The sequence below is a fragment of the Megalobrama amblycephala genome, linkage group LG2 (genome assembly GCF_018812025.1).
Source record: "Megalobrama amblycephala isolate DHTTF-2021 linkage group LG2, ASM1881202v1, whole genome shotgun sequence".
Taxonomy (NCBI): domain Eukaryota; kingdom Metazoa; phylum Chordata; class Actinopteri; order Cypriniformes; family Xenocyprididae; genus Megalobrama; species Megalobrama amblycephala.
The window spans coordinates 53,093,642-53,119,501 of record NC_063045.1 but is presented as its reverse complement, the minus strand read 5'-3'; the positions used below and the strand labels follow the sequence as shown (position 1 = coordinate 53,119,501).

At 38.6% G+C, this 25,860-nt stretch overlaps 5 protein-coding genes across 8 annotated transcripts in view; 4 read left to right on the top strand and 1 right to left on the bottom strand.

Moving 5' to 3' along the window:
• nf1b (neurofibromin 1b) overlaps positions 1–25,860 on the bottom strand; it is a 69,433-nt gene that overhangs the window by 9,526 nt on the left and 34,047 nt on the right. For all 4 annotated transcript variants that reach the window (XM_048180880.1, XM_048180881.1, XM_048180882.1 and 1 more), the window contains 7 exons: positions 6,152–6,584; positions 5,723–6,063; positions 5,417–5,619; positions 4,969–5,162; positions 3,158–3,298; positions 1,608–1,887; positions 1,306–1,520 (listed from right to left, as the gene is read on the bottom strand). In XM_048180880.1, coding sequence (XP_048036837.1) covers positions 1,306–1,520; positions 1,608–1,887; positions 3,158–3,298; positions 4,969–5,162; positions 5,417–5,619; positions 5,723–6,063; positions 6,152–6,584 — 1,807 coding nt within the window. The remainder of the gene's footprint in view (positions 1–1,305; positions 1,521–1,607; positions 1,888–3,157; positions 3,299–4,968; positions 5,163–5,416; positions 5,620–5,722; positions 6,064–6,151; positions 6,585–25,860) is intronic.
• Positions 6,887–9,899, top strand: LOC125262241. The gene is made up of 2 exons (XM_048180887.1): positions 6,887–7,120; positions 8,980–9,899. The coding sequence occupies exon 2, from the start codon at positions 8,984–8,986 to the stop codon at positions 9,719–9,721; it is 738 nt and encodes a 245-aa protein (XP_048036844.1). The 5' UTR covers positions 6,887–7,120; positions 8,980–8,983; the 3' UTR covers positions 9,722–9,899.
• LOC125262239 (serine-rich adhesin for platelets-like) lies at positions 10,464–18,446 on the top strand. Its single transcript, XM_048180884.1, has 2 exons — positions 10,464–11,173; positions 11,826–18,446. The coding sequence occupies exon 2, from the start codon at positions 11,849–11,851 to the stop codon at positions 16,832–16,834; it is 4,986 nt and encodes a 1,661-aa protein (XP_048036841.1). The 5' UTR covers positions 10,464–11,173; positions 11,826–11,848; the 3' UTR covers positions 16,835–18,446.
• On the top strand, positions 18,639–24,506 carry LOC125262240 (oligodendrocyte-myelin glycoprotein-like). Its single transcript, XM_048180886.1, has 2 exons — positions 18,639–18,920; positions 21,177–24,506. Exons 1-2 carry the CDS (start codon positions 18,907–18,909, stop codon positions 22,414–22,416), a joined length of 1,254 nt encoding a protein of 417 aa, XP_048036843.1. The 5' UTR covers positions 18,639–18,906; the 3' UTR covers positions 22,417–24,506.
• Positions 24,498–25,818, top strand: LOC125262242 (AAC-rich mRNA clone AAC11 protein-like). The gene is made up of 2 exons (XM_048180888.1): positions 24,498–24,847; positions 25,047–25,818. The coding sequence occupies exon 2, from the start codon at positions 25,056–25,058 to the stop codon at positions 25,506–25,508; it is 453 nt and encodes a 150-aa protein (XP_048036845.1). The 5' UTR covers positions 24,498–24,847; positions 25,047–25,055; the 3' UTR covers positions 25,509–25,818.

Below are 25,860 nucleotides of genomic sequence, written 5' to 3'. Positions count from 1 at the left end.
GTTTAATTCCAATTAAACTATTATCCGACTCCATTTTATTATGACCTCGAATTTAGATTAAAATGCCAATTGATTATTAGTCATTTGTATAATATTTTAGCTACACATTTGATTATTCTATTTAACTCTTTATTTAAAATGACACGTTCATTCGGATTCCTATAACAATGAGGAAATTGCCCAGACAGAGGCAATTGACTGATACTTTCAGACGCCGCACCACAGTATGTTATTCAGCCCCCATAGATCTGTACACACTTATTTAAAGTAAGACTATATCTAACCAGAGGTCATGACAATTACCAAAAAACCAAACAGACCAATTTAACTTCCTCTTATGTTAACTTTATATAATCATGCCGTGGCTTCCCCGATACACTTAGTTAGAATAATATTACAATAATCAGAAGTTGAGGCTCACCATATTCAAATTGGTCTAACAATACTCTTATTCTGAACGGAAAACCCTCTGCAATATCTCTTGAAATACTCAATTTGCATTAATCAGGATCCCAGACTGAGTAATTTACACCTTTTTAGGGACAGAAAGCCATTGCATGAAGACCCAGTGAAAGGGGACACACCCACTTCAGAAAGCAAAATCTCTCTAAACTCTTAACCTTTATTACCTTCTGGTTTACTCTTCTGGGAATGAGACCTTTGTACCAGTCAATCTGAGACATTTCAAATGATACCAAACATGTATAGCATTGTGTGACAATTGTTCACATTAAACCATATGGATTTTGGGTGAATTTCAGGTCATCTCTGCACGTAGAGAGAAGAGATGGGGGAAGAGGGGGTGAACGAAAGGAAATGTAGATTAAGGCAATGCTGAGGTGTGATCGTGTGATTGCATCTCGGATGGGATTGCTAATTTTGCAAGAGAGAGTTCAAATGTTAATTTCCTTTGTTTTCTCAAAGAGTAGCCCTATCTTGGTCCAGACAGTCCAGCATCAGCCTTATAGCTTTGTCATCCTGGAATATGGTCATGATCTGTCTTTCTACATGGCTGTTTAATAAATAAAAAGCTACACACTTCATCAATTAGGGTTAAAATCATGCTAGAAACATAATCACTGCAATAATGATCCAGTCATAGACTCGTAAGCATTTGCCTATTTAAATCCAAACAGGAACTTTTTTTTTTTATGTATATAGCTATATGAGCAGGGGTTCTCTTTGGGTGAGGCTACCCAGCACAATGAGAGATGTGCCCGAAAGTCTTTCCATCTTCACTAGTCTACTTAAGATGGAAGAGATGCTGCTTTACCACACAGCATCAAGTTACAAGGTATAACGTACCTCCATGATCTCCAGCAATGCCTCGGTAACAGTCTCCAGAGATGACAAAGCAAAGGTCTCTCTCTCATAGGAGCCCGGAGAGAATGAACGATCCCTGTAGCTGGAACGAAAGGCAATGACCGCAGCTGATTTGACCTTGCTGATGCCGAACAGCAGGTAGAACTTTGGCAGGGAGAACTCTGTCAGACTAAGACGTAACACCTGCTTGGTCTCCTCTGCACAGCAGAAAAACAAGACACTTCAGTAATCAATAACTCACCGATGCATGAAAACATCCCTCTAGGGCAAAGACATCCTCTTACCGCTGAAGCACAGCTGGGAGCATGTGCAGAGGGAGTGGATGATGTTGATAACCAGGCCATGCGTGGATGCCCGAAGCGACAGAGGCCCTGTGGCCACCAGCAGGGTCACAACATGGAAGAGGTAGGGCAGGTGAGCGGCGACATCCAGAGAGTTGTTGAAGGACAGCATGAGCATGTACCTGGCCAGGATGGCGATGTCATCCCACATCAGGTGCTGCTCCAGCGTTGGTGTGGGTGATAGGCACGTCTTATCGATGATTTTACACATCCGAATGATCACCTGTTGGTGAGTGCGATGGCAAAATTCAATCTCCATAAAACCCATGTTAAATTTAGATGAGAGAACTGTTGTTATTGTAAACTAAATCTATTAAAAATAGGTTTCAGTAAAGGAAATAAAGCTAAAATTAAACAAATAAACAACTAAAACTGAAATAAAATTTAAGGGTTAGTTCACCCAAAAATGAAAATTCTTGTCGGTGTGAAAAAGTCTGTGTTTTGACATAGAACCCGGAGGCACTGCACTGCGTTTACTACGTCAACAGTATAGGAGACAGACAAGGAAGAGAAGAAATTGTTGAATAAAGTCGTTATTTTTGTTTTGTTTTTTGTGCACAAAAAGTATTCTCGTCGCTTCATAACATTAAGGTTGAGCCACAGTTGTCACGTAGACCATTTTAACTACGTCTTTACTACCTTTGTGGGCCTTGAAAGTGGTAATAACATTGCTGCCTATGTGTGGTTCAGAAACCCTCAGTTTTCAGCAAAAATATCTTAATTTGTGTTCCAAAGATGAATGAAGGTCTTACGGGTTTTGAACGACATGAGGGTGAGTAATTAATGAATTTTCATTTTTGGGTGAACTAACACTTTAAATATAAACATTAAATTAAACAAACACTGATAAAAATGACAAACGCACATAAAATTACTTAAACTAAAATTAAAATTAAAACTGAAAATATAAAAATAAAAGCCAATTCAAATGATATAAATACTATAATAGTATATGAATAATACTAAATAACACCAGAAAGATCAATATATACAGGAACACTGAAAAAAATTAAATTAAGAAACAAAAACACATTTCCTGTTTCCCATGAATTCAGGAAATTGTTCTGCCTGAGAATGAAGCAGTTATTTCAGTGAAACATTAAAATGTTAAGTCAGTCAAGTTCACAGAACCCAGCCGAGCTCAATGAACCAACCTCAAGTCCTAACCTAAGCGCCATCAACTATCTCTCAAGACAAAGAGAGAGAAATAGAGAGGCAGATCAGAGTGGTTAAAAAGAGCAAGAACAAAAGCGAGAGAAAAAAGAAACCAACCAAACCACATCTGTGGGTCTCACTGTGCTCATAGAATTACAGCTCTTTTTATAGCATCACATCATGTAACATGCTTTGTGTTGCAGTTTTACATGTTCAGAAACATTCTCAAAATTTGATCCTTGGCCTGCTCAACTTTCTCCTGGTCTAAATGTAATGCACTTTTAAAAGCTGAACTTTTCAGCTACCATTTATATTATATTTATGTGTGTGAACATCACCTTGCTAGACACCAGTTTGACGTTACCAGAGGCCAAAGCCACTGCGGTGTCTGCCATTACTTCAGCTTTGATGGATCCGAGACCTCCCGTCGCACTGGTTTTAATAAAACTGTCCAGAACTACATCGAGTAGATCTGTTATCTGTAGACACAGGAAGCTGCCATCAGCTCAATACAGACATGAGAAATGCTCTCTAAAATCAAATTAATTGCAAACACAACAGTGCACATAAAAATATTTAAGGAAGTGAATATGACTGGAAAACCACAAATACCAATGCAACAACCTTTTTTAAAAAATGTGTCATTTACGTAGTTTCACCATGCAGCACTTCTTAAGCCTTAACACCTCCCCAGCAAAACCAAAAATAATTCTGTCACATGTAGGGGAGGGCGATACGGCGCGCATAAATATTTCTGGGAAAAAATTATCATGATTTGTGATGTTACCACGATTTCTTTTTCATGTAGGTTTTATGATTTTGCAAGTGACTGAGCAGTACAGCGCAACTAAGGGTGCTTTCACATCAGCACTTTTAATTTGATAAAAATGTGTGTTTGTGTGTGTTTTTCACTCACTTTCCCGACGAGCGTGACTGACGTGCTGCAAACAGAGAGCTGTAGCGTAGCTTTTCTCATTTCTGCTCGCCTTCAGCATTCTACATTCGCGGCAGATAGACGCAAGAGCCGTTATGAACAAAACCAACGGTTCAAAAACAAAAATATAAAAGTGAGGAGAGCAACGTTATGCATTTTGCCACCTTCTCCTGTGCCATCGTTACTAAGCAACGGAGTAAACAGTTGATGGTTTGATGACGCAAACGAACCGTGGGTCGGACCCAAGTAATATAATGTGAACACAGTCCAGTGGGCGCAGGGGGAGGGGGGAGCAATCGAACTCGGGTTCGGTCCAGGCAATCGAACCAAGTGTGAAAGCACCCTAATTTCCCCATTTTAAAAATGTAGCCTTACAAGGTAACAAATATAAAAGAGAAAAGAAAGACAGAATCTTTAGGCCAAAGTAGGGGTGGGCGAAGATTAAAATCTTTTTTTCATTATTTTATCTTTGTTATTAAAAATAAGAACAAAATATGCATATTACAAATACAAAATATACAAATTAAATAAACAATGCTTTATTTTTTTCCACAATAGGTGCATTCAACAGTAGTATATAAGAAATTGAATAAACAAATGTAAAAATAAAACACTACATAGGCTTCACTGTATAAATTATATATACACCGATTCTTTTTAAAGCTACTGAAGTTATTCAGTGAAGAACAGTAAGTGATTTTCTCTTTTGTCTTTAGTTGTTTGATTAACAGTAGCAGGTTTATTAGGCTGCGGTCACTTTAAGACCTCATGCACCGATCCAATATACGGACAAGCATCCGGTTTTCTCCCAACTGTTTACGTTCAACATAATTGTCTGTGTTTATGTAAACCTTGAGGTATTTGACAGCTTAAGCTCAATAAGACGCGAAAGGTAACTTAGTTTAGTACTCACACGCTGTTTGACAGGCTTTTAGTTTTGGGTGTACGCGCTCAGAAAAGCGCATGTCAGAACAGTGTGCGAATAAAATGTTTAACCAGCAAGGCTTTAAAACGCAAAAAAAAAAAAAAGTGTTGGTGCCAAAACTGCAACCGATAGAATGCACTGTAGCACGATACTAGATTTCTTAAGGAGCAGATTGTGGAGACATTTTAATCGTTCACCTTCAAAAAAAAAAAAAAAAAAAAAAAAAAAAAAAAAATCACAATATCGCACGCCCCTAGTCACACGAATACATTTCAGATCAGCTCTGTTACCTGTCCCAAGCTCCCCCAGATCTTGGCCTGAATGGATGGATACATCTGCTTTTCATTGATCGTCATAGTAATGAGTTTGTCCAGAATTGCAGTAACTCGTTGGCGCTTGGCATCGTCGCTGTGCTTGCAGAAGCGTACCAGGTTCAGCAGCCAGGGAGTCATGTACTCCAAACACAGGTGCTTTAGCTCTATACCTGCATATATGGAGGAATGTCATTGGTTACCAGAAGACTTGACATCTTTATTACAGTTATGTCTACAAGAATGAACGATTTGTCTAGAGATAAAGCAAATACACAATCTGTATAAACATTTGTGGACTAAAGATGTCTTCTAGTAGCAATTGAAACTTCCTATTAGGACTTCAAGGCAGCATGTGAGTAATGATCAGTTGGGGGATCACTAGGGTCTTCTGAAAGTTTAATTAAAGGCTTAATGGGGCACTAACTGGACTTGCTGAAACCAGAGATACACTCCTCCAGGAACTCCAGGGTCAGGTGAGGCTCATTAGCCGCTAGAGTCTTGCTAATGGACACGATGAAGAGGGTGTTATTGGCAGGGATGCAAAGACCAGAGGTCTCCAGAAGTTGGCCTTCAATCTTCAGGTTAAAGGTGCACGTTAAGGCACACAGGAGGTTATAAGCTGCAGACCTTTTAACAAAACAGAGAGAAACATAAATATTCAGACATGAAATGCCAGGAATACACTGGTAAATATCTGACCACTGCTGATTTAAAGAGGATGATTCATCACCTTAAACTGGGGTCAGAGCTGCCCAGGTTCAGCAGGGCGATGTTGAGAAGGGTCCCCGGAACATCTTTGGGCCTGATCTTGGTGTGCTGGGGGATGGAGTCGGGTTGGGAGAGCTCCCAGCGCGTACGGATGTGGATAATCGAGTGGACTATGCTCTCACACTCCTGGTGCATGAAGGTCAACGGCGTACCCTGGTTAGCGATGGTTAGCGTGAACTGATTTTCATCCACTAGGCAGATCTCTTCAATCTCTGAGGCGTAGTAGATGTCGTTGAGGAAGACTGACTGACCCAAGACTCGCGTTCGTTCGGCTGAGGTCACCTGCACTGCCGTACTGCCCACCTGGAGCGAAGAGAGAATCAAAAAACACTGAGATAGAACATAAAAAGCGAAACCGAGCTGTTAGAAGTATTCATGTTTCTTCAAACACCTTAATGGACACTTTGGTGTCTTTGTGGGCCAGTTTTAGGGCATTGTGAAAGACTTTCAGGTCTTCATCCAGGGCAAGAGTAGCTGCCGGAAGCTTCTGTTGCTCTGGTTCCACATGCTCAGCCAGCCGTGCGGGTGAGTCGATGAACAGTAACTTCTTGCTGCCCTTGAGGCCCGTCAGCAGTCTCTCATGGTATTTGGTGTATTCTCGTACCCATGTGTTACAGTTATAGATGTAGATGGCGGCCACGTTCTCATAAGCAAATCCCGGAAAGACAACAAACCATTTGGAGAGAAAGTCTGTCTTGAAGCGATTGCTGGGGCCAGCATGCGTCAAGTCCACCACTAGCTCGTAGGGTTTGGCGTAGTAAGGTTTGAGGGTGAGAAGTACATGGTATATGAGTAAATCCCCATTTATCTGGCCCGTCTTGAACCTGTGAGGGAGATGAAAACAGACAGTCAGCGAAACAGAAAGAAAGGTCTGCAAACCCACCGAATGCTGTTATTATGAGTAAATAAGAAAATGGAAAACTTTGATGCTTGATTGACAAAGCCATCCTTGAGTGTTTTGGATGGACATATAAGCTTGAATTTGAATGTTATAGAAACCAAATTACAAAAACTACTAGACTAGGCAAGTCGCCCATGACATGCACTGGTTCGTGATTAAGAATCGACACATATTACTAGCCTTGAATAGATGTGACAAAAGCCACAGTGACCCTAGCCACACATGGTTGATGTGCATGTCTAATATAAGAGCCCAAGCAGAAGCGAAAGAACAGGCAGGAAACTCATTGCTGGTTAATAAGTGTGTGCACCTGCAGGCTCAGCTTTAAAATTACCACTTCTCAAAAATAGGGCACACTTCTCTAGTGCTCAAATTTACAGCGTGAACACATTCAAACAGAGTCATTCAAAACTCTGCAGATAACAGAACCTCAGAATAAACCAGTAACAGACCAAAAAGGTAAGAAACCATTTACTTTAAGTTTTATTTATGAGCTTCAAGCTCCTCAATTTCAATTCAGTCATTTTATTAAAAAACTAAATCACAAAAACTAAAGAGTATAGTACCGGTATAGTACCAGTCTGGAATCGTTAAGGTTTTTTAAGAAGTCTCTTCTGCTCACCAAGGCTGTATTTATTTGATCAAAAATACAGTAAAAACTGTATTTATATTATATTAATAATTTAAAGACCTCTTTTCTATGTGAATATATGTTAAAATGTAATTTATTCCTGTGATCAAAGCTGATTTTTCAGCATCATTACTCCAGTCTTCAGTGTCACATGATCCTCCCGAAATCATCCTGATATGCTGATTTGCTGCACAAGAAACATTTATGATTATTATCAATAATGAAAACAGTTGTGCTGGGACACATTTTTGTGGAAACTGATTTTTTCCAGGATGACTAGAAAGTTCAAAAGAACAGCGTTTATTTTCAGCCATTTATTTATTGTGCCTTTGCTAATTTAAAGTATCATTTAAAAAAAAAATAAAAAATTCTTTAAAAAAAAATAAATAAATAAATAAATCTTTTGAATGGCAGTGCGTCATAATTCCCACAAAATAATAATAAAAAAAAAAATCAAAAAAAAAAAAAAATCAACAAAAACTGAAAATTCAGCTTAGATCACAGGAATAAATTACATTTTAACACGTTTAACACACAGAAAAGAGTTCTTTTAAATGGTAATAATATTTCACAATATTATTGTTTTTACTGTATTTTTTGATCAAATTAATGCGGCCTTGGTGAGCAGAAGAGACTTCTTTCAAAAATATTAAAAAACCTTAATGTTTCCAAACTTTTGACCGGGTAAATGGTATATAAATTAAGATACATAAAATTATATACAATTTCTTACATACTAAGTTTCATACACTTGTGGATGTCTCAAAAATAAATGAAAATGTATAGATTTAAGATTTATCAATAATATACAACAGAGGCCAAACGTGATGTCCAGAATGGATTATTTGTTTTTAATGACTCTACAAGTTCGATTAAACCATCAAAATCTGAGGAAAATGCTTTATATTTTTTAAATATTTTAAATATGAGGGAAGAAAAAAAACAAAAAACACTAAACTCAAGGTTAAAGTATTTATCTGACAAAATTATTTGTCAAAAAAAGCTAACTACACTTACAGGTTTTATTTTACAATGCAATATATAAATTAATAACATAAAATAATAATGCATAAAGAAACAAAAAGCTCACAGGAAAAAGCATACATTGACTACAACATAATCAGTGATTATTATTTTGTTGGTTCCCTCTTGTTTTTGCACGTATTCATAATTTCTTTGTATGACAGCCTGTCCAAAAATTATGTCCGCACAATTTGGTTCTTTTCAGTGCGTTATCATCACAAATAAAACTATTGACTAAGCACAAGCACAATGGATAAAGGGTGAAGATGTAAATTTTCCTAGGCCAGTCATCACTTTTGGCCACTATTGTATATATATATTTAACTTTAAAAATGTATAAATATATATTTATATGTATATATTATTAATCTATACAGAATATTGGTATATACATTAGAATATATAAAATTACATTTTTGTTTTTACTCAAGATTTATACACTTGTTTTTGACACTGGTAACTAAGTCAATGTTTTAATTGGTAGAAAAAGTGGATAACATATTAAGGAACACGTTCATTTAAGTTTGAAAATGAATTTTCTTGCAGTAACTAATTTTGGCATAACAATTCAAGTACATATAAATGATGTGAAATGGCTTATAGCTTTAAGAAAATCTACATAAAATAAAATAACAAAACTTCTCCTTTCTCTTATATTTCACAGAACCATGACAAGTCCCAGAACCGTTTGTTTCATGTACTTTACATTGCTCTTTGGAACGGCACATGCTAACACCACAGATAACAAAAACATAACCCTTTCAGTCACTAAAGGAGCAGACGAGACTGGAACACAAAAAGACAACTTACAGACAACAGAAAACAATAGTGTCACCACACCATCATCCATCATAATTTCAGAGAACATAAAAACACCATTTGTAACAACAACAACAACATCTCAACAATCAGTCTGCACACCGGCCACTACTAAAGCCAATAAAGGACAGTGTATCATCTTCCTGCCAACTGGAGATATACTGCATCTGGTTGTGTTTGCTCTCACAGTGGGCTGCTTGGCATTGCTGCTGACCACACTGATATGCACCTGCCAGGTTTGTCACCTGAGACGAATCATTTCTAGTCTCCAGCTTCGTCACAACAACATTGACCTACGTGCCATAAGAGAAAAGAGTGAAGCGCCACACAGGGATGAAGGCCATGTGGACGGGCAGCCAACGGAGACCTGTGTCTTACTATCAGAGGTCACCACACCACAAGAGGTGGTCACCACTCCGCAAGAGGAGAGTAGAGAGGATGAGGACAGAGTTCTGGAGATCAAGAGTGAGGAGAACAAAGACACGGAGCAGCCCAGTACTGTGAAGGACCCGAACGGAGACGTCACCCAGGAGAACAGTCATGTGCCCGATGCAAAAGCACCAGAGAGCTCCGACACAGGGGTGTGAACATGATCAGACACTTAACGAACTGGTGTCACACAACTCCCCCTGCTGGCATTTAAAGTCTGCACCTGCTTAAGCTTTAAAAGGGATAGTTCACTCAAAAATTTTAATTCAATCATCATTTAATCACCCTCAAGTTGTTCAAAATCTGTATAATTTTCTTTGTTCTGTTGAACACAAAGGAAGATATTTTGAAGAATGTGTTAAACTGAACAGTTTTGTTTTAGTTTTTTTTCCTACTATGGAAGTCAATGGTGCCCCAAAGTAGCCTGGTTACAAACTTTCTTCAAAACATCTTCCTTTGTGTTCAACAGAACAAAGAAATTTATACAGATTTGTAACTACTTGAGGGTGAATAAATGACGATAGAATTTTCATTTTTGGGTGAACTAACCCTTTAACTGTTATCTTCTGCGTAAGACTCAAGAAGAAGGTCTGAAAACTGAAAGTACGGTTCTAAGACTGTTGTTGGAAAATGATATTAAAAAGCTAAATGTATGCACTGAAATACTGCAAATAAGCCTTTGTCACTCTCAACATTGTATGACCATGTTTCAACAGCCAAAAGCATTTATGTTGTCTGTATTTTAAATAAAATCTGTATTTTCTGTAGATTTTTCTTAAAGGATTAGTCCACTTTTAAATAAACTTTTCCTGATAATTTACTCACCCCCATGTCATCCAAGATGTCCATGTCTTTCTTTGTTCAGTTGAAAAGAAATTAAAGTTTCTGATGAAAACATTCCAGAATTTTTTTCCATATAGTGGACTTCAATGGGCACCAAACAGTTGAAGGTCAAAATTAGTTTCACTGCAGCTTCAAATTGTTCTACACGATCCCAGACTAGAAATAATGGTCTTATCTAGAGACCATTATTGGATGACACGGGACATCTTGGATGACATAAATTATCAGGAAAAGTTTATTTAAAAGTGGACTAATCCTTTAATAAGTCTAAACATCCTTAAATGAGAAATATATGCTTGAGAAACAAAAATAAAGCTAGTTTTTAGAGAATTTAAAGTTATATTCTCTGAAATCATCTTGTTTTAAGGATGTTGAGATATTTTTTGTGGATAAGACTAAAAACTGATTTAGAAATTTGCTGTGTGGTTTTGTGTTTTTGAATAAATTTTTTTTTGTCTTTATTTCAAACCTTGAAACTGTACTAGACTTGATGTTTCTCCTCTGAATCAAAACATTGGTAACTTTAAGATAAATTAAATCCACACAATTTCATTTTGCAGCATCACAGAACCTTGAGAAAATATATCATTTTACAGCCACACCCAAAATTTCTGCTTTTTGTTCACACTTAGCACATGATCACGTGATCTAGCAGAATATATTCTCAGCCTGTTATAAATAGAAAAGCAGCAACCCTTCCAGGACAGTTGATGAATGGGTCACATTCTCGGATTTGCGCTGGTAGACACAGGAACAGCCTTGAAATGGTAAGACACCTTTTGTCAGAGAAACTTTCATATTTGAGAGTAATTTGTAAACAAACAACAACAACAAAAAAAGGTTAGAAAACTTTGTAAGCAGCACTGAAGTCGACACACCGATAGGTAGTATTTAAAAATAATAACTTTTTTATGACAAGAACAAGAAATGTAGTCATTATACTGCATAAATATATTGCTGGGAGATTAATGAAGTATTTGCACACTGATGATGGTTAAAAAATTAAATAATAATTATATATAATATACATAAATATACAGCAGTAATTAAACTAAAGCACAGGTGTACAAGTTTAAACTTGTGTGAATGGACAAAGTTATTGTATACACACTGTATTATAGGGATACTCTCTTTTACAACTTTTTTTCTATCTAAAGTGATCAAATGGAAAAAATATTAAACAAAGCTGCTCAGATTATCTGTTAGACATTTTGCTGTCACTTAGCTTACACACACATACAGTAGTAATTAAACTAAAGGACAGTTGTACAAGTTTAAACTGTTATGTGAATTTACTGTATATGTACTATATTACAGGGACAATCTCCCAGAGAAACAATGTTTTATATGAAATATAAACCACTTCAAATATCTAAAATATAATGAAACTTTTACAACTGTTTTTTCTTCTCTCTACAGTGTTAAAATATCAAATATTAAACATGGAGCGACTCAGACCTTGTTTGTTCATTTATCTGTTGGCCATTTGGCTGTCATTGAGCATCTCTTCGACCACAAACTCTGACCACACCAACACAGAGATATTTGAGTGGAAGGGTGGAGATGGTGTGAAAAGATCACGAGTGAGAAGGCATAACTTGCAACTACCAGATGCATTAAGTTTACCAGAAAAGGTTTATAGTATGTTTATTTTATGGAGGCTTTTAAATGATGTTTCCAATGATACAAACGCCATCGGAATATCAACAATGAGACCAGACAAACTGGAATCTATGTCATCAGAAGGACCGAAAAACACGGAGATAGTCTTCAAAGCAAAGGACAAACCATCTTCAGCTCCCACACAGGAACCAAGCACTCATTCCACTGGTATTACTTGTACAAATGACTCGTTCCTGGCATCGTTCCCCACTGACCCATCATCACCAGACTCTCAGAAAACAACTCAATCAGAAGATTCACAACTAATCAAACAATCAACTCAACGACTCCAGACCACAATACAGACAATACCAGAACCCAGTCAAGTTACAGAACAATACATCCTTGATTCCACAACATTGCCAATCAAAAACTACTCCAAAGCAGCGGAGGAACCTTCTTCAACTATCATTCATGAACAAATTGACCATTTCACTGGTATTACTAATACAAAGGACCCTACAGCTATGACATCTTTCCCAACACACTCACCAGACTCACAGACAACAACTCAATCAGGAGATTCCCAACTAGTCAATCAATCAACTCAACGACTCCAGACCACAATACAGACAATACCAGAACCCAGTCAAGTTACAGAACAATCCATCCTTGATTCCACAACATTGCCAATCAAAAACTACTCCAAAGCAGCGGAGGAACCTTCTTCAACTATCATTCATGAACAAATTGACCATTTCACTGGTATTACTAATACAAAGGACCCTACAGCTATGACATCTTTCCCAACACACTCACCAGACTCACAGACAACAACTCAATCAGGAGATTCCCAACTAGTCAATCAATCAACTCAACGACTCCAGACCACAATACAGACAATACCAGAACCCAGTCAAGTTACAGAACAATCCATCCTTGATTCCACAACATTGCCAATCAAAAACTACTCCAAAGCAGCGGAGGAACCTTCTTCAACTATCATTCATGAACAAATTGACCATTTCACTGGTATTACTAATACAAAGGACCCTACAGCTATGACATCTTTCCCAACACACTCACCAGACTCACAGACAACAACTCAATCAGGAGATTCCCAACTAGTCAATCAATCAACTCAACGACTCCAGACCACAATACAGACAATACCAGAACCCAGTCAAGTTACAGAACAATACATCCTTGATTCCACAACATTGCCAATCAAAAACTACTCCAAAGCAGCGGAGGAACCTTCTTCAACTATCATTCATGAACAAATTGACCATTTCACTGGTATTACTAATACAAAGGACCCTACAGCTATGACATCTTTCCCAACACACTCACCAGACTCACAGACAACAACTCAATCAGGAGATTCCCAACTAGTCAATCAATCAACTCAACGACTCCAGACCAGAATACAGACAATACCAGAACCCAGTCAAGTTACAGAACAACACATCCCTGATTCTACAACATCGACAATCAAAATCTCCTCCAAAGCAGTGGAGGAACCTTCTACAATGATCATTCAAGAACAAATTGACCATTTCACTGGTATTACTAATACAAAGGACCCTACAGCTATGACATCTTTCCCAACACACTCACAGACAACAACTCAATCAGGAGATGCCCAACTAGTTGAAGAATCAACAATCGCAAAACAGAAAATTACGGAACCCAGTACAGTTACGGAGCAACACATCCCTCATTCCAAAACATTCACAATCCAAATTTCATCCGATATCACGCATGAAGAAATCTCTCATTCTACTGGTACAACTGATTCTACAGCTATAACATCTTTCTCCACTGAACTGCCACCACAAGAGTCACAAAACAACACTCAGTCAGGAGCACCACGATTATTGACACAACATCTTCAGCGCTCCAAGCTGAACATTTCAGAACCTAGTCAAGTCACAGAGCAACACATCCTTGATTCCACAACATTGCCAATCAAAAACTACTCCAAAGCAGCGGAGGAACCTTCTTCAACTATCATTCATGAACAAATTGACCATTTCACTGGTTTTACTGATACAAAAGACCCTACAGCTATGACATCTTTCCCAACACACTCACCAGACTCACAGACAACAACTCAATCGGGAGATTCCCAACTGGTTGAAGAATCAACAATCACAAAACAGAAAATTACAGAACCAGGTCAAGTTACGGAGCAACACATCCCTGATTCCAAAACATTGACAATCAAAATCTTCTCCGAAGCAGCGGAGAAACATTCTTCAACTATCATTCATGAACAAATTGAACATTTCACTGGTATTACTGATACAAAAGACCCTACAGCTGTGACATCTTTCCCAACACACTCACCAGACTCACAGACAACAACTCAATCAGGAGATTCCCAACTGGTTGAAGAATCAACAATCACAAAACAGAAAATTACTGAACCCAGTCAAGTTACGGAGCAACACATCCCTGATTCCAAAACATTCACAATCCAAATTTCTTCCGATATCACACATGAAGAAATCTCTCATTCTACTGGTACAACTGATTCTACAGCTATAACATCTTTCTCCACTGAACTGCCACCACAAGAGTCACAAAACAACACTCAGTCAGGAGCACCACGATTATTGACACAACATCTTCAGCGCTCCAAGCTGAACATTTCAGAACCTAGTCAAGTCACAGAGCAACACATCCTTGATTCCACAACATTGCCAATCAAAAACTACTCCAAAGCAGCGGAGGAACCTTCTTCAACTATCATTCATGAACAAATTGACCATTTCACTGGTATTACTGATACAAAGGACTCTACAGCTATGACATCTTTCCCAACACACTCAGCAGACTCACAGACAACAACTCAATCAGGAGATGCCCAACTAGTTGAAGAATCAACAATCGCAAAACAGAAAATTATGGAACCCAGTACAGTTATGGAACAACACATCCTTCATTCCAAGACATTCACAATCAAAATTCCCTCCAAAACAGTTGAGGAAACTTCCTTAGATATCATGCATGAAGAAAGCACTCGTTCTACTGTTACAAATGATTCTACAGCTATAACGTCTTTCCACTTAGAACTGCCACCACAAGAGTCACAAAACAACACTCAGTCAGGAGCACCACAACGACTCAATCAATCAACACATTTCCAGAGCACCAACAGCCCCACAATTCCAAAACCTAGTCAAGAATTTCTACAACCCACGGCAGTCATGTTCACCCCAGACATGACCACAACATACAGAAATGAAAAGGAAACTCCACTACAGACTGCCATAAACTCACACATTACAAACCATGGCATACTTGCATCAACAAGGGGAAATGACAGCCTGCAGCCCACTTCACTTCCACAAACAATGAAGCATGAACATCCAAGAAGAGCCATCACTGGGATGGTGAAAGGCATTTCAAAACCCACTCTACCTGCAAAGACAAAAAACCCAACTTTAAGTTCATCGTCAATCAAGCTTGAAATTCTAGAAACTGCTACATACACACATTCTGGAACTTGGCACAATGGGAAGCCAAACCAGTTTGTGAAGGCCACAGATTGGAGAGTTTCAAAACCTACGCCACCTGCATTCACATTGAAGGAACAAACCAAAGACTTCACTTCACTTCTGCTACCAGAGACCTCTATTTCACATCTCATTGGGTTCACGTCAGATTCAGAACGCCACAAACCCACACCGGCAGAAGAGCCTAGAAATCACAACACTGAACAAAATGCAATTAATACTTCTAATGGCGGTTTAATGCACCACTTTCTGACAACAAAAACTCGCATATTAACAAATGATTTATCAGTAAGCAGCGAAACGGCTTCCATATCACCTCTTCTTAGCCTGACAGAGGATCATTTAGTTGACTCAAAAGGACCAGGGGACACTTCTGTGTCAAAGGACATTAGTCTACATGTTTCCACATCATCTGCTGCACCATTCACAACCTATCAGATGAATCCAAAAACACAATCACAGAGCACAACAAACAAATTTCCAAACCTTGGCACAATAATATCCCATACAAGTGTCCTGTTAGCAAAGGACACATCAACTCAAGCTCCTACAGATAAAGTGAGACTGTCTCAAACCATTCCAGCCTCCACAGAAAAGCTCACTGTGACATTCACTCCAAATCCAAAACCTTCAGAAAAACATATTCATACAACATCAGTCGTGAGACGTGGATTTCTGACATTAATAACTCAGGAAATTCCATCCTGGATATCAACAAAACAGTCCAATTTACTCCCCATTGAAACAACAGAGCCTCGATCAGACTTGACAAATCAAGAGCCTACAGCAAATACAGTGGCGAAGGAAAAGTACCCCAATAATGATAATGATCTGTTAACTGAGGTGGACAAATCAACACAAAGCACGACTGGGCGCAAACTGAGTAAAACAACTCGTACAGCTACAACAAAATTGCACATGTCAAAAACACAAAAGGTCTCACGGAATCCCAAGAAATTTATTTTACCAACACACAAATCAGCTGATACAGCAATAAAAGACGACACGGAAACCCACAGAGGAATTTTTGGATTACTCTTCACTTTTGCGTGCCTCCTTTTGCTGATAATAGTAATCTTGCTTTGGGTAGTATGGAGAAGATGGCAGGCCCGGCGCTGGAGGCACAACATGTGGGTGGCAGGTCCCCCTCTCCTGTGTGGAACATATCATTCTGTCTTGCAGAGCAGCAGTACACATACTGCAATAGAGATGAGGAAAGGAAACACCCAAAAGAATAAGCAGGAAAATAGTGATGTTCATGAGAGAATCGCCCTCAAGCAACAACACAAAGACTTTCAATAGACACAAGGATGTCAGAGAACACAACAAGGCACACTCTCTAATATTTACCCTCAACTTTTTTAACTAAACAAATTGTGAATTAACAAATTCTACAGACTCCTTGTTCCTTGTTCTACAGACAAACTTTACATGACTTACATGAACAAATAAGAGATAAAATTACATTGAGATTGCGTGCTTGTACATTCAGTGCTTGTATTAAATTATTTTAATAACATTTTATTTTTTCACCTGTATTTTAAAGCAATAATAACCTGATTCATTAAAACAAACAAAAACTCTTGTTGAAAATGCTAATAGACTTTATTTACATTCAATGGAAAGTTGATCACATGTAAAAGGATTATACTAAAAGGAATAGTTCTGAAGTGGCACGTTTTGAAGCCCAAAATAAATGCATCCATCCATCATAAATATAATCCATACGGCTCCAGGGGGTCAATAAAGGCCTTCTGAAGCGATGGGTTTTTGTAAGAAAAATATCCATATTTAAAACTATGAAGTAAAATTATGAGCTTCCACCAGATGACTAAATATGGATTTAAGTATTTAAGATTTAAATATGGATATTTTTCCCATAGCTTTCTTTGAGGCGGCCTTTATTAACTCCCTGGAGCCGTATGAATTATTTTTTTATGATGGATGGATGCATTTTTTGGGGCTTCAAAACACCCCCCCCCCCATTCACTACCATTATAAAGCTTGGAGGAGCCAGGATATTTTATATTCTCCCAATGTGTTCGTTTGAAAGAAGATCATATATGCCTAGGATGGCTTGAGGGTGAATAAATCATGTGATAATTTTCATTTTTGGGTTAACTATCCCTTTAATATGGCAATAACAACCTTCTCTCACCTCTGGCTGGGTTTGTTTTCATGTCCAAATCTGCCTGGCTAACACACAAAACAGCAACAACACTGCGGTCCACTAAAACAGTGTTAGATGAACAGATCAATGAACTAAGGGAAGAATCTAGACAGCACATGTAAAATTAGAGCTGAGCACAGATGGATTGAGCTAAATAATCTTACTATGCCATTTCTGCATTATACACACAAACACATATACAACAACATTCACTCACACAGTCACACACTGAGCAAAGCTACATTAGTAGGCAGAGGATGTGCCATTACTGGGCAGCATTAGCAGGGTCAGAAAGAATGAAGTGATTGAGGAAGAAAAAGGGATAGAAGAGGAGAGAAAGATGGAGAGTGGCACTGAAAAGGCTCTGTACCAGCGCTCTTTTGTTCAAAACACACACAAACACCTACGCAGGCGAACACATGATGGCGAGGAACTTTTAAATCAACTACCGAAAAGCGTGCTGAGAATTGTACTACACTTAACTAAGAACTGTTCCAATATCAGGGTTTTAAATTATGAATTTTATGTGCAGATTTTGTGGGAAAACCTATGTAGAATGAGTTTAAATGTGGTAAAATCGTGTTGAATGGAGATGACAGTATTCAGATTAATATTATATCCTTATATCAGATTTCATAAAGCAGTGGAAATCTTAGGAAAATGTGTGTTAAAATTGTGTTCATATTGAGTTTATTTTAGCTGAAATTAGTATTTTTCATCAGATTCCATCCCAGGATTCTATAACTCAAACAAAAACATCTTCAGATCTGAATTAAGGTTAAGAGTTGCTTAATGACTCAAAAAAAAGAAAGAAAGCAGGAAGGAGAGGGAGGGGAAGAAGAGAGAGAGCACAGAAAAGAAAAGAGAAAGCAGAGGAAATGGATGCTGAATGAGGGAATCCTAAAGAGGAAACAGTTATGTCAGCACTTCCTCTCTCTCTCTCTCTCTTTCTGTACCAGGGCACAGACTCTACTACATCTCCCCTCCCTCCCTCTTCCTCTCTCCTCCACTATCTTAGTGATCCCAGAAAGGGACCTTCACAGAGAAAGACGGGATTTGGACTTTACTGCAGCATAAAGCATAGAAAGAATAGAAAATTAGAAATCAGAATCGTTCTTATCTAGAGACCAAGCAGAAAGAAAGAGGTGAGGGATGGAGAGAAACTGAAAGACAGAAAGAGGACAGGAAAAAGGAGCACAGAGTGATGAGAAGGATAAGGTAAGTAATTCACAATGCAGCACCGTTTACCTGAGAAAAGATTAGACTCACAATCAGTTATTTACAGCATGCAAGCACATTATATATATAAATGCTGTTTTATTCTAAGCATGTGCTAAAGAGAATCGTGCAGAAGTAGGTGCGGGCAGATCTGCAGAGACACTGCATGAAGACCTTCAACATCTCTGCTGCATGTGTATCAGAATTCATGCAATGACTAGCCTCACAACTGCCAACAAAAAAGGCAGATCACATACAGTACAAACACATTACAAATGAAAAACCAGAAATTATAATGATAATGAATAAGACTCACAGCCATCGCTAACTATAATAAAATTCATTATAATCACTAACAATAATCAGAGTCACTGCTCTCACTCACATTAATCTGACTAAACATTGTCAATTTAATCACTGTTCACTGTAATCAGATACAAATTGCACTATTGAATGTAGTCAGACTCATTGCCATCACTCACATCAATACTTACTGTCATCATACCCAATCATTTAGATTTGCAGAAGTTTGAATTCACTGTCATTACATGGCATCAGACACACAGTCATCTCTCACTAAAGTCACTAGCTCACTAACTCTCATCTGCATTATAACCTTTACACTCATTACAATCAGACACTCAATACAATCACTATTATCAGACACAAAATGCATTATTGAATATAGTCATCATCACTTACATTAATCTGAATGACTGTCATCAGATAATCAGATTCAGACTAATCAGATTCAAACTGTCATTACACACTGTCATCAGACTCATTGTCATCGGTCATCAGATTGCTATCACTTGCTATAATCAGATACAAACGACTCAAAATACTCAGATTCACTAAAGCTTAGACTTTTATAATCAGGACTTGACATTAACACCCGCCAACCCAACAAATGCGGGTGGATTTCAGCATTGGCATGTAAAGCAGTCACTCCTGCTAGCCACTTTGGCGGGTTGAATTTTTATATATAATACATTTTTCCAATTTTAGTCTTTTAAAAAGGCATCTGAAATAATAAACTAAGTGAAATAGTGTTTTTTCGATACTGAAATATCTGAAACGTTTCCAATACTCATTTTCCGCAGAATAGATATACGATACCAGCTGCGCTGTAATCTCTCCGACAGCGAGTTGACACACAAACCCGCCTCCCCTCACTCACTAGTTTCATTTGCTCCAGATGAATATTGTTGGTGTTACAGGGCTTGAATTTCGGCATGGGATTGTGCGTGTTGCGCATAATTTTACTCATTCCCGCAGATTTTGTACTCACACCCAAAGTGCATGCACATAAAGCTGCTACTAAATTGAGTTATTTTTTGCTGCTTATTGCGCTTAAACAGTCAAATACACAAAATAATGTCAAAATGCAGGTCTTGGCGAGTATTCACGTAAGCACAGTCAGTTATGTTTTAAGTGAACATAAACAGTTGAGAAAGAAACGCTTATGTAACAGTAGCTTATAATGGATCCGTACGTCAGGATTTAAAGTGACAGCAACCTAATATACCTGCTGCCAAATTATGAGATAATATTAAAAATATCTATATGGCAGTTTTTCTCCATGGTATCGATGTCAAAGTTGTGGACAATGAAAATGCTGAGTGGCTGGTGTCTGGTGAGCAAAAAAGTTAATGTCAAGCCCGTTTATAATCATTATTATTTAGACTCAGTCACTGGTCTCTATAATGAGATCCTTTCAATTTTAGGGGCCTTTTACACGACATCGTTTTCAACTAAAAACGGAAAACTCTTTATGCGTTTTGGCCGTTCATTTACACGGCAATGGCGTTTTGGTGACCCGAAAACGCAAACTTTTGAAAACGGGTTTCAAAGTGCAAGTTTTTGAAAACGATACCGTTGTCATCTCCAAGTAAACAACAAAAACGCAAATCTGTGAAAACGATGACATCATGCACATGCACATTACATGTTTAGTCTATAGTGTTTCATTGCAATCTAATGGCCTGCCAGAAGAATATAGCGTTTTTAGTCATTTTCACAGATTCGTGTGAATGGGGATCGTTTTGACAATGGTGTCGTCTGTATGCGGAAAACTCAAAGGAAAATCTTCTACATTTTAACCATATCATTGTAGTGTAAACATACCCTTAGACTCACTAAAACAGACACACATACACACACAAAAACATACATTACTTCATGGACACTAGTATAATGCTATAAATACCAATTACATTAGCATTCAGCAAACAAACCTCTTGCCATTGTCCACAGGAACACCATGAAGATGCTCGTGTGTACTGTGAAGCCCTGCCTGCTCTTACTGTGGTTTACATGTACATACGTACATGCAGAATGTCCCACTGTTTGCTCCTGTAGCGAGAGCCATCGGACAGTTGACTGTTCCTGGAGGGGGTTTAGGCATCTGCCGAATGGCCTACAGAGAAACATTCAATCCCTCAATCTGACCCACAATCGGCTATCTGACCTGGACCACCACCTAAGCTCCTTCACACATTTGCGGATCCTGGACATCTCCTATAACCGTCTACTTCATTTCCCAGCCTCACTGCCACGGGCGCTGTGGGAAATCAACATCTCAGGAAACCGCCTACGTGTACTTAACAAGGATGACACAGCATACCAGTGGAACCTCAGAGTTCTGGACCTGTCCGTCAATAAGCTGGAGCGTGTGGTCTTCATCAACAACACACTCCCCCACCTGAAGGCTCTCAACCTCAGTCACAACAAGTTCTGGACGGTACCTACCAACATGCCCCATAACCTGGAGGTGGTGGATCTATCCCACAACACCTTGGTCCAGATTCTACCGGGGTCACTGGTCCGGCTACACAGGCTGGCTCAGTTCTACCTGCATGCAAACCGCTTTACTACGGTCAATGAAGGAGCATTCGAGCATCTGCAAAGTCTGAAGCTCATCACTCTAGGGGACAACCCATGGGCTTGTGAAGAAACTGCCAACATCAGCCACTTGTTGGTGTGGACCAAACACACTTCCGCCAGAGTGTTGGGCTGCCCCTGCCACACCTGGCACACCTGCGGAGAAGCTCACCTGTCCAGGACAGGGAGCTGGCACTTTGGTGCCTACACGCTGTCCCCATATGTCTTTGGAACCGAGGAGCCAAGCCATCCATATGTACAAGCGGTAACCACACACTTCTTGACAGGGACGTCACTCCTAAACACCTGGGATGACCAAACAGGATCTAGAAGCACCAAGGAACAGGAGTCTTTCAGAAAGGGCATTCTCTTTACCTCGACTTCAGAGGTTTCCGATTCAAATATTCGTTCGACTACAGAAGGCCCAATCACACCAGTCGACTTCTTCACCACCATCTCCACCACCCGCAGGACCACCACTCTCCGCACACGGAGCGTGAAGAGACCCAATCAGAATCTCAGCAGAAACACAAGCTCAGGACGCAGTGCCGGCTCACTCTACACATCAGTCTGCTGTCTGCTCCTCCTGATGGCCATGTCACAACGGCTCTGAGGGTCACCTAAATCACATGGTCCTTCTTCTAAACTGGATTTTCATTTCATTACATTTTCATTTCACTTTTACGTTCAACATATCATGAAAACTTAAAATGAACTTCCAAAACAGAACAGTCTCACATTATTACCATCTGCTGATGTAGAGCAGCAACAAGCAGGATTACTGGACATACAAGTTTACATGGAACGGATGCAGAAGCATTTCATAGGTTAATCAGATTAACGTTACTCAGATTAACTGAATCCAATTTGTTTAAAAACGATTCTATTAATTTAAATGCATGAGTCTTATTACTGCAATAAAACTAAAATAATAAACATGGACAAAAAGCATCTTGTTCTTTGTGATTGTTAGCTCTGCACTGTACAATAAAATCTGTAAAATAAAAAATAAATAAATAAATATAAACAAAATGAATGGTAAGAATTTATAATGAAATCTATAAATTCCATTTGAAATGTCTTTTCATTTAAAAATAAATTATATTTTAACCATGTAAAGTTTTATCCAAACAAATAAATCAGTCACTGAAATGTCCAGAAAGCTCCATGTTCCAACAGCTACATAGCTGCAATCATCAATTATCGGGGTTCAAGTGCTTTAAGGCCTTCAAGCACATGCGTAAAAAGGTATATTAGGTATATTAGTTATATTTTAATTAGCAGGCCTGTAACCATCTCGATCATAGGTGAAAAATACCATTTATGGTAAATACAGGCAATTTACCATAATTTACCAAGTTTTTTTTTTAAAGTTATCGAGGTCGAGCCAAAAACCTAGGACCAGTTTGCCAAAGTTGCTTTTTGAAATAATCTCCTATATTTAATGAACAATTTGATGAACAGAGGCAGTCCTAGAGGCAAAGTTGCTCAGAATGAGGAGTTCTACCATGTGGTACAAATGTCATAAGTGTGTGCGAAAAATCCTTCATGCACATAAAAAACGCAAAGATGTTTCCCTCCCCTAGGGCTGTGAGTCAAACAGGACAAGCGAGTTTTGTTCCTATTGGCCTCCGTTAACCTTGTCTGATAACCGCTCAAATTTCATTCGCTGATGGCGGCCATGTTTTTTGAGATACATCAATGTCCTCATAGAAGATCATGGCACCTCAGAAGAAGACACTGCATGCCAATTTTCAAGTCGATCGGACTAACGGTGTAGTTATAGCCGTTTTCATGTTTGGTTTTTTTTCATGTTATAGCACCACCAAATGGCCAGTTGCCACATCCTGTTTCACATGATCACTGAATGAGCTCTAACACAGGTGTGCTGAGTTTGGTGAAAATATCTCATTCCGTTCATGAGTTATATAGTCAATTTAGTAAAAGTGGGAACAATTACCGTGAATCAAAATTTAAACTTTTTTTGATAACTAATGACAATCAGTTTCTGGAGAATCTCGCCGCACTGTTCCGATTGGGCCAAAAAAGGTTTTTCAAAAAATTCAAAATACCCGAAAATTTCGTCAAGAACGACAAGCGATTCAAAAGCATGCATTGTGTCCGTCTTGAGCCAAGGATTCCAACGACATAAGACACTTGAGCGGTTAAGGAGTTATCAGCATACTTTACTCAGGGTGATCGGGCAAGCCTTGGTGACGTTGTAGACGGTGTGAGTAATACCAGCCCTCAAAGTTTCAAGTCTCTACAACTTATGATTTGGTCTGCCCGATCACTTTTAGGGGAGAATGCTGATCCTTGGAAAATATAATAATTACAATAGGGTTTCAATAGAGCTTCGCAAACAACTACGCAACTAATAAACAACATATCCCATATAGAAATCAGCACAAAAATCATAGTAACAGATGTGTTAAAATCTTTTAAGTTCTGCTATCATGTAAACTTTACTTCATTAAACCCTATTTTTTCAAGGTTTAAGACAGAGACCATCTCTACAAGCCATCTCTGAACACATGGGGGAGCAGAGGCTTTCCAATCCCTTAATATAATTCTCTTGGCCACAACTGAACCAGTGTGGAGAAGCTAGAAACCACCCATCACCTTCTAAAAACACAGTTTAAGTTAATGTTAACAGGATTTCCCAGCTTTTTTTTTCTCACCATAATGCATTCACTTTCATGGCTGTCTCTTCTGACAGTTTGAAACTGATAAACTGTCAGGTTACCCAGCTATGTAGGAATATAAACAAAAAAAAAAAAGAAGACTCAAGTATCTTTTGCCATAAAAACAGAAAACTCAAGCCAGTCTTCCGTGATGTAACCATGATACCTCATGAAAAACAAACAAACCATTTGTTAAACAAAAGGAAATCTTGTCAACATGATCTTTCCATCACTGACCCTCCTTTCTGAAGAATCATGTGACTTCTTGCACAGGTGTCATTATTAAAAGCATCCGCATCTGTTTAGGGACACTGCACATCACCACTCGCAGAGATATAACATTTACGAGGAACACTGCTGGTGAGTACGCAGGGAACGATTTCAGCTTCAAATTATTTCCTTGAACTGATGCAAAGTGTTCAAACATTAAATTCTGACTGATGCTTCTATGAATATAAATTAATCATTTGATGATATTTTGTGTTAACCAACTGTGGACCTAGTAAAAAAAAAAAAAAAGAAGTGACATGATTTGTGTGTTTTGGTATGTTGTTCTCAGATCAGAGAAATGGCTCTAAGAGTGGACAGCTGTGCGGTGCTGCTGGTTGTGATGTCTGGCTGTATCCTGGTCCAAATTCAGGATGTCAGTCCTACGACAAATGGTACCACTTCATTTAACTACACCAACAGCACAAGCCAAAACATGAATGGTAATAATACATTCGGCTTCACCGGTCCCACATCAGTCAACTCCAAGAATGGCACTTATCAGAATGCGAACGGCACTAACCAGAACCAGAACGGCGCTAACCAGAACCAGAACGGCGCTAACCAGAACCCGAACGGTGCTAACCAGAACAGCGCCAACACTTCCTCCAGCTTCAACAACAGCAGTACAAACCAGAATGCTAAAGATGCAACAGTCAGCACCTCTGTTAGCAGTTCTTCCTCCATGACTAGCTGCTTCAAACTTCTTCTGCCTGTGTTCACGGCTCTGTGCTTTCTACACATGATACAGTGACCATCAATCTCCCTTGTGCTTTGAAGGTAGACAATCATGTATGATTCTTCAGAGACTTAATAGAGTGTTTCTGAAATGCTACAACACTTTTGTAGATGTTGTGCCGCTTGTAACAAACAGCTTTTTGCTTAACATTATATTTCAAATATGAAAAACATTGTTACCATTCACAACCATTATTTAGCAGGCAGTCAGGGTATTCTCAATTTATTGCTATAAAATGCTGTAATATCTTCATAGATTTCCGTTTGTTGATTAAATCATCTGTTATTGGTTAACTGGTTGTTCTCAGATGCAATAAAACTTTGAACAAAAGAAAGTGTGCTTTTCCAAGTCTTTTGCATCAGTTTGT

Bases quoted from the DNA above. Each gene is read 5' to 3' on its own strand.
- LOC125262239 (XM_048180884.1), top strand. From the start codon at position 11,849: ATGGAGCGACTCAGACCTTGTTTGTTCATTTATCTGTTGGCCATTTGG.
- LOC125262241 (XM_048180887.1), top strand. From the start codon at position 8,984: ATGACAAGTCCCAGAACCGTTTGTTTCATGTACTTTACATTGCTCTTT.
- LOC125262242 (XM_048180888.1), top strand. From the start codon at position 25,056: ATGGCTCTAAGAGTGGACAGCTGTGCGGTGCTGCTGGTTGTGATGTCT.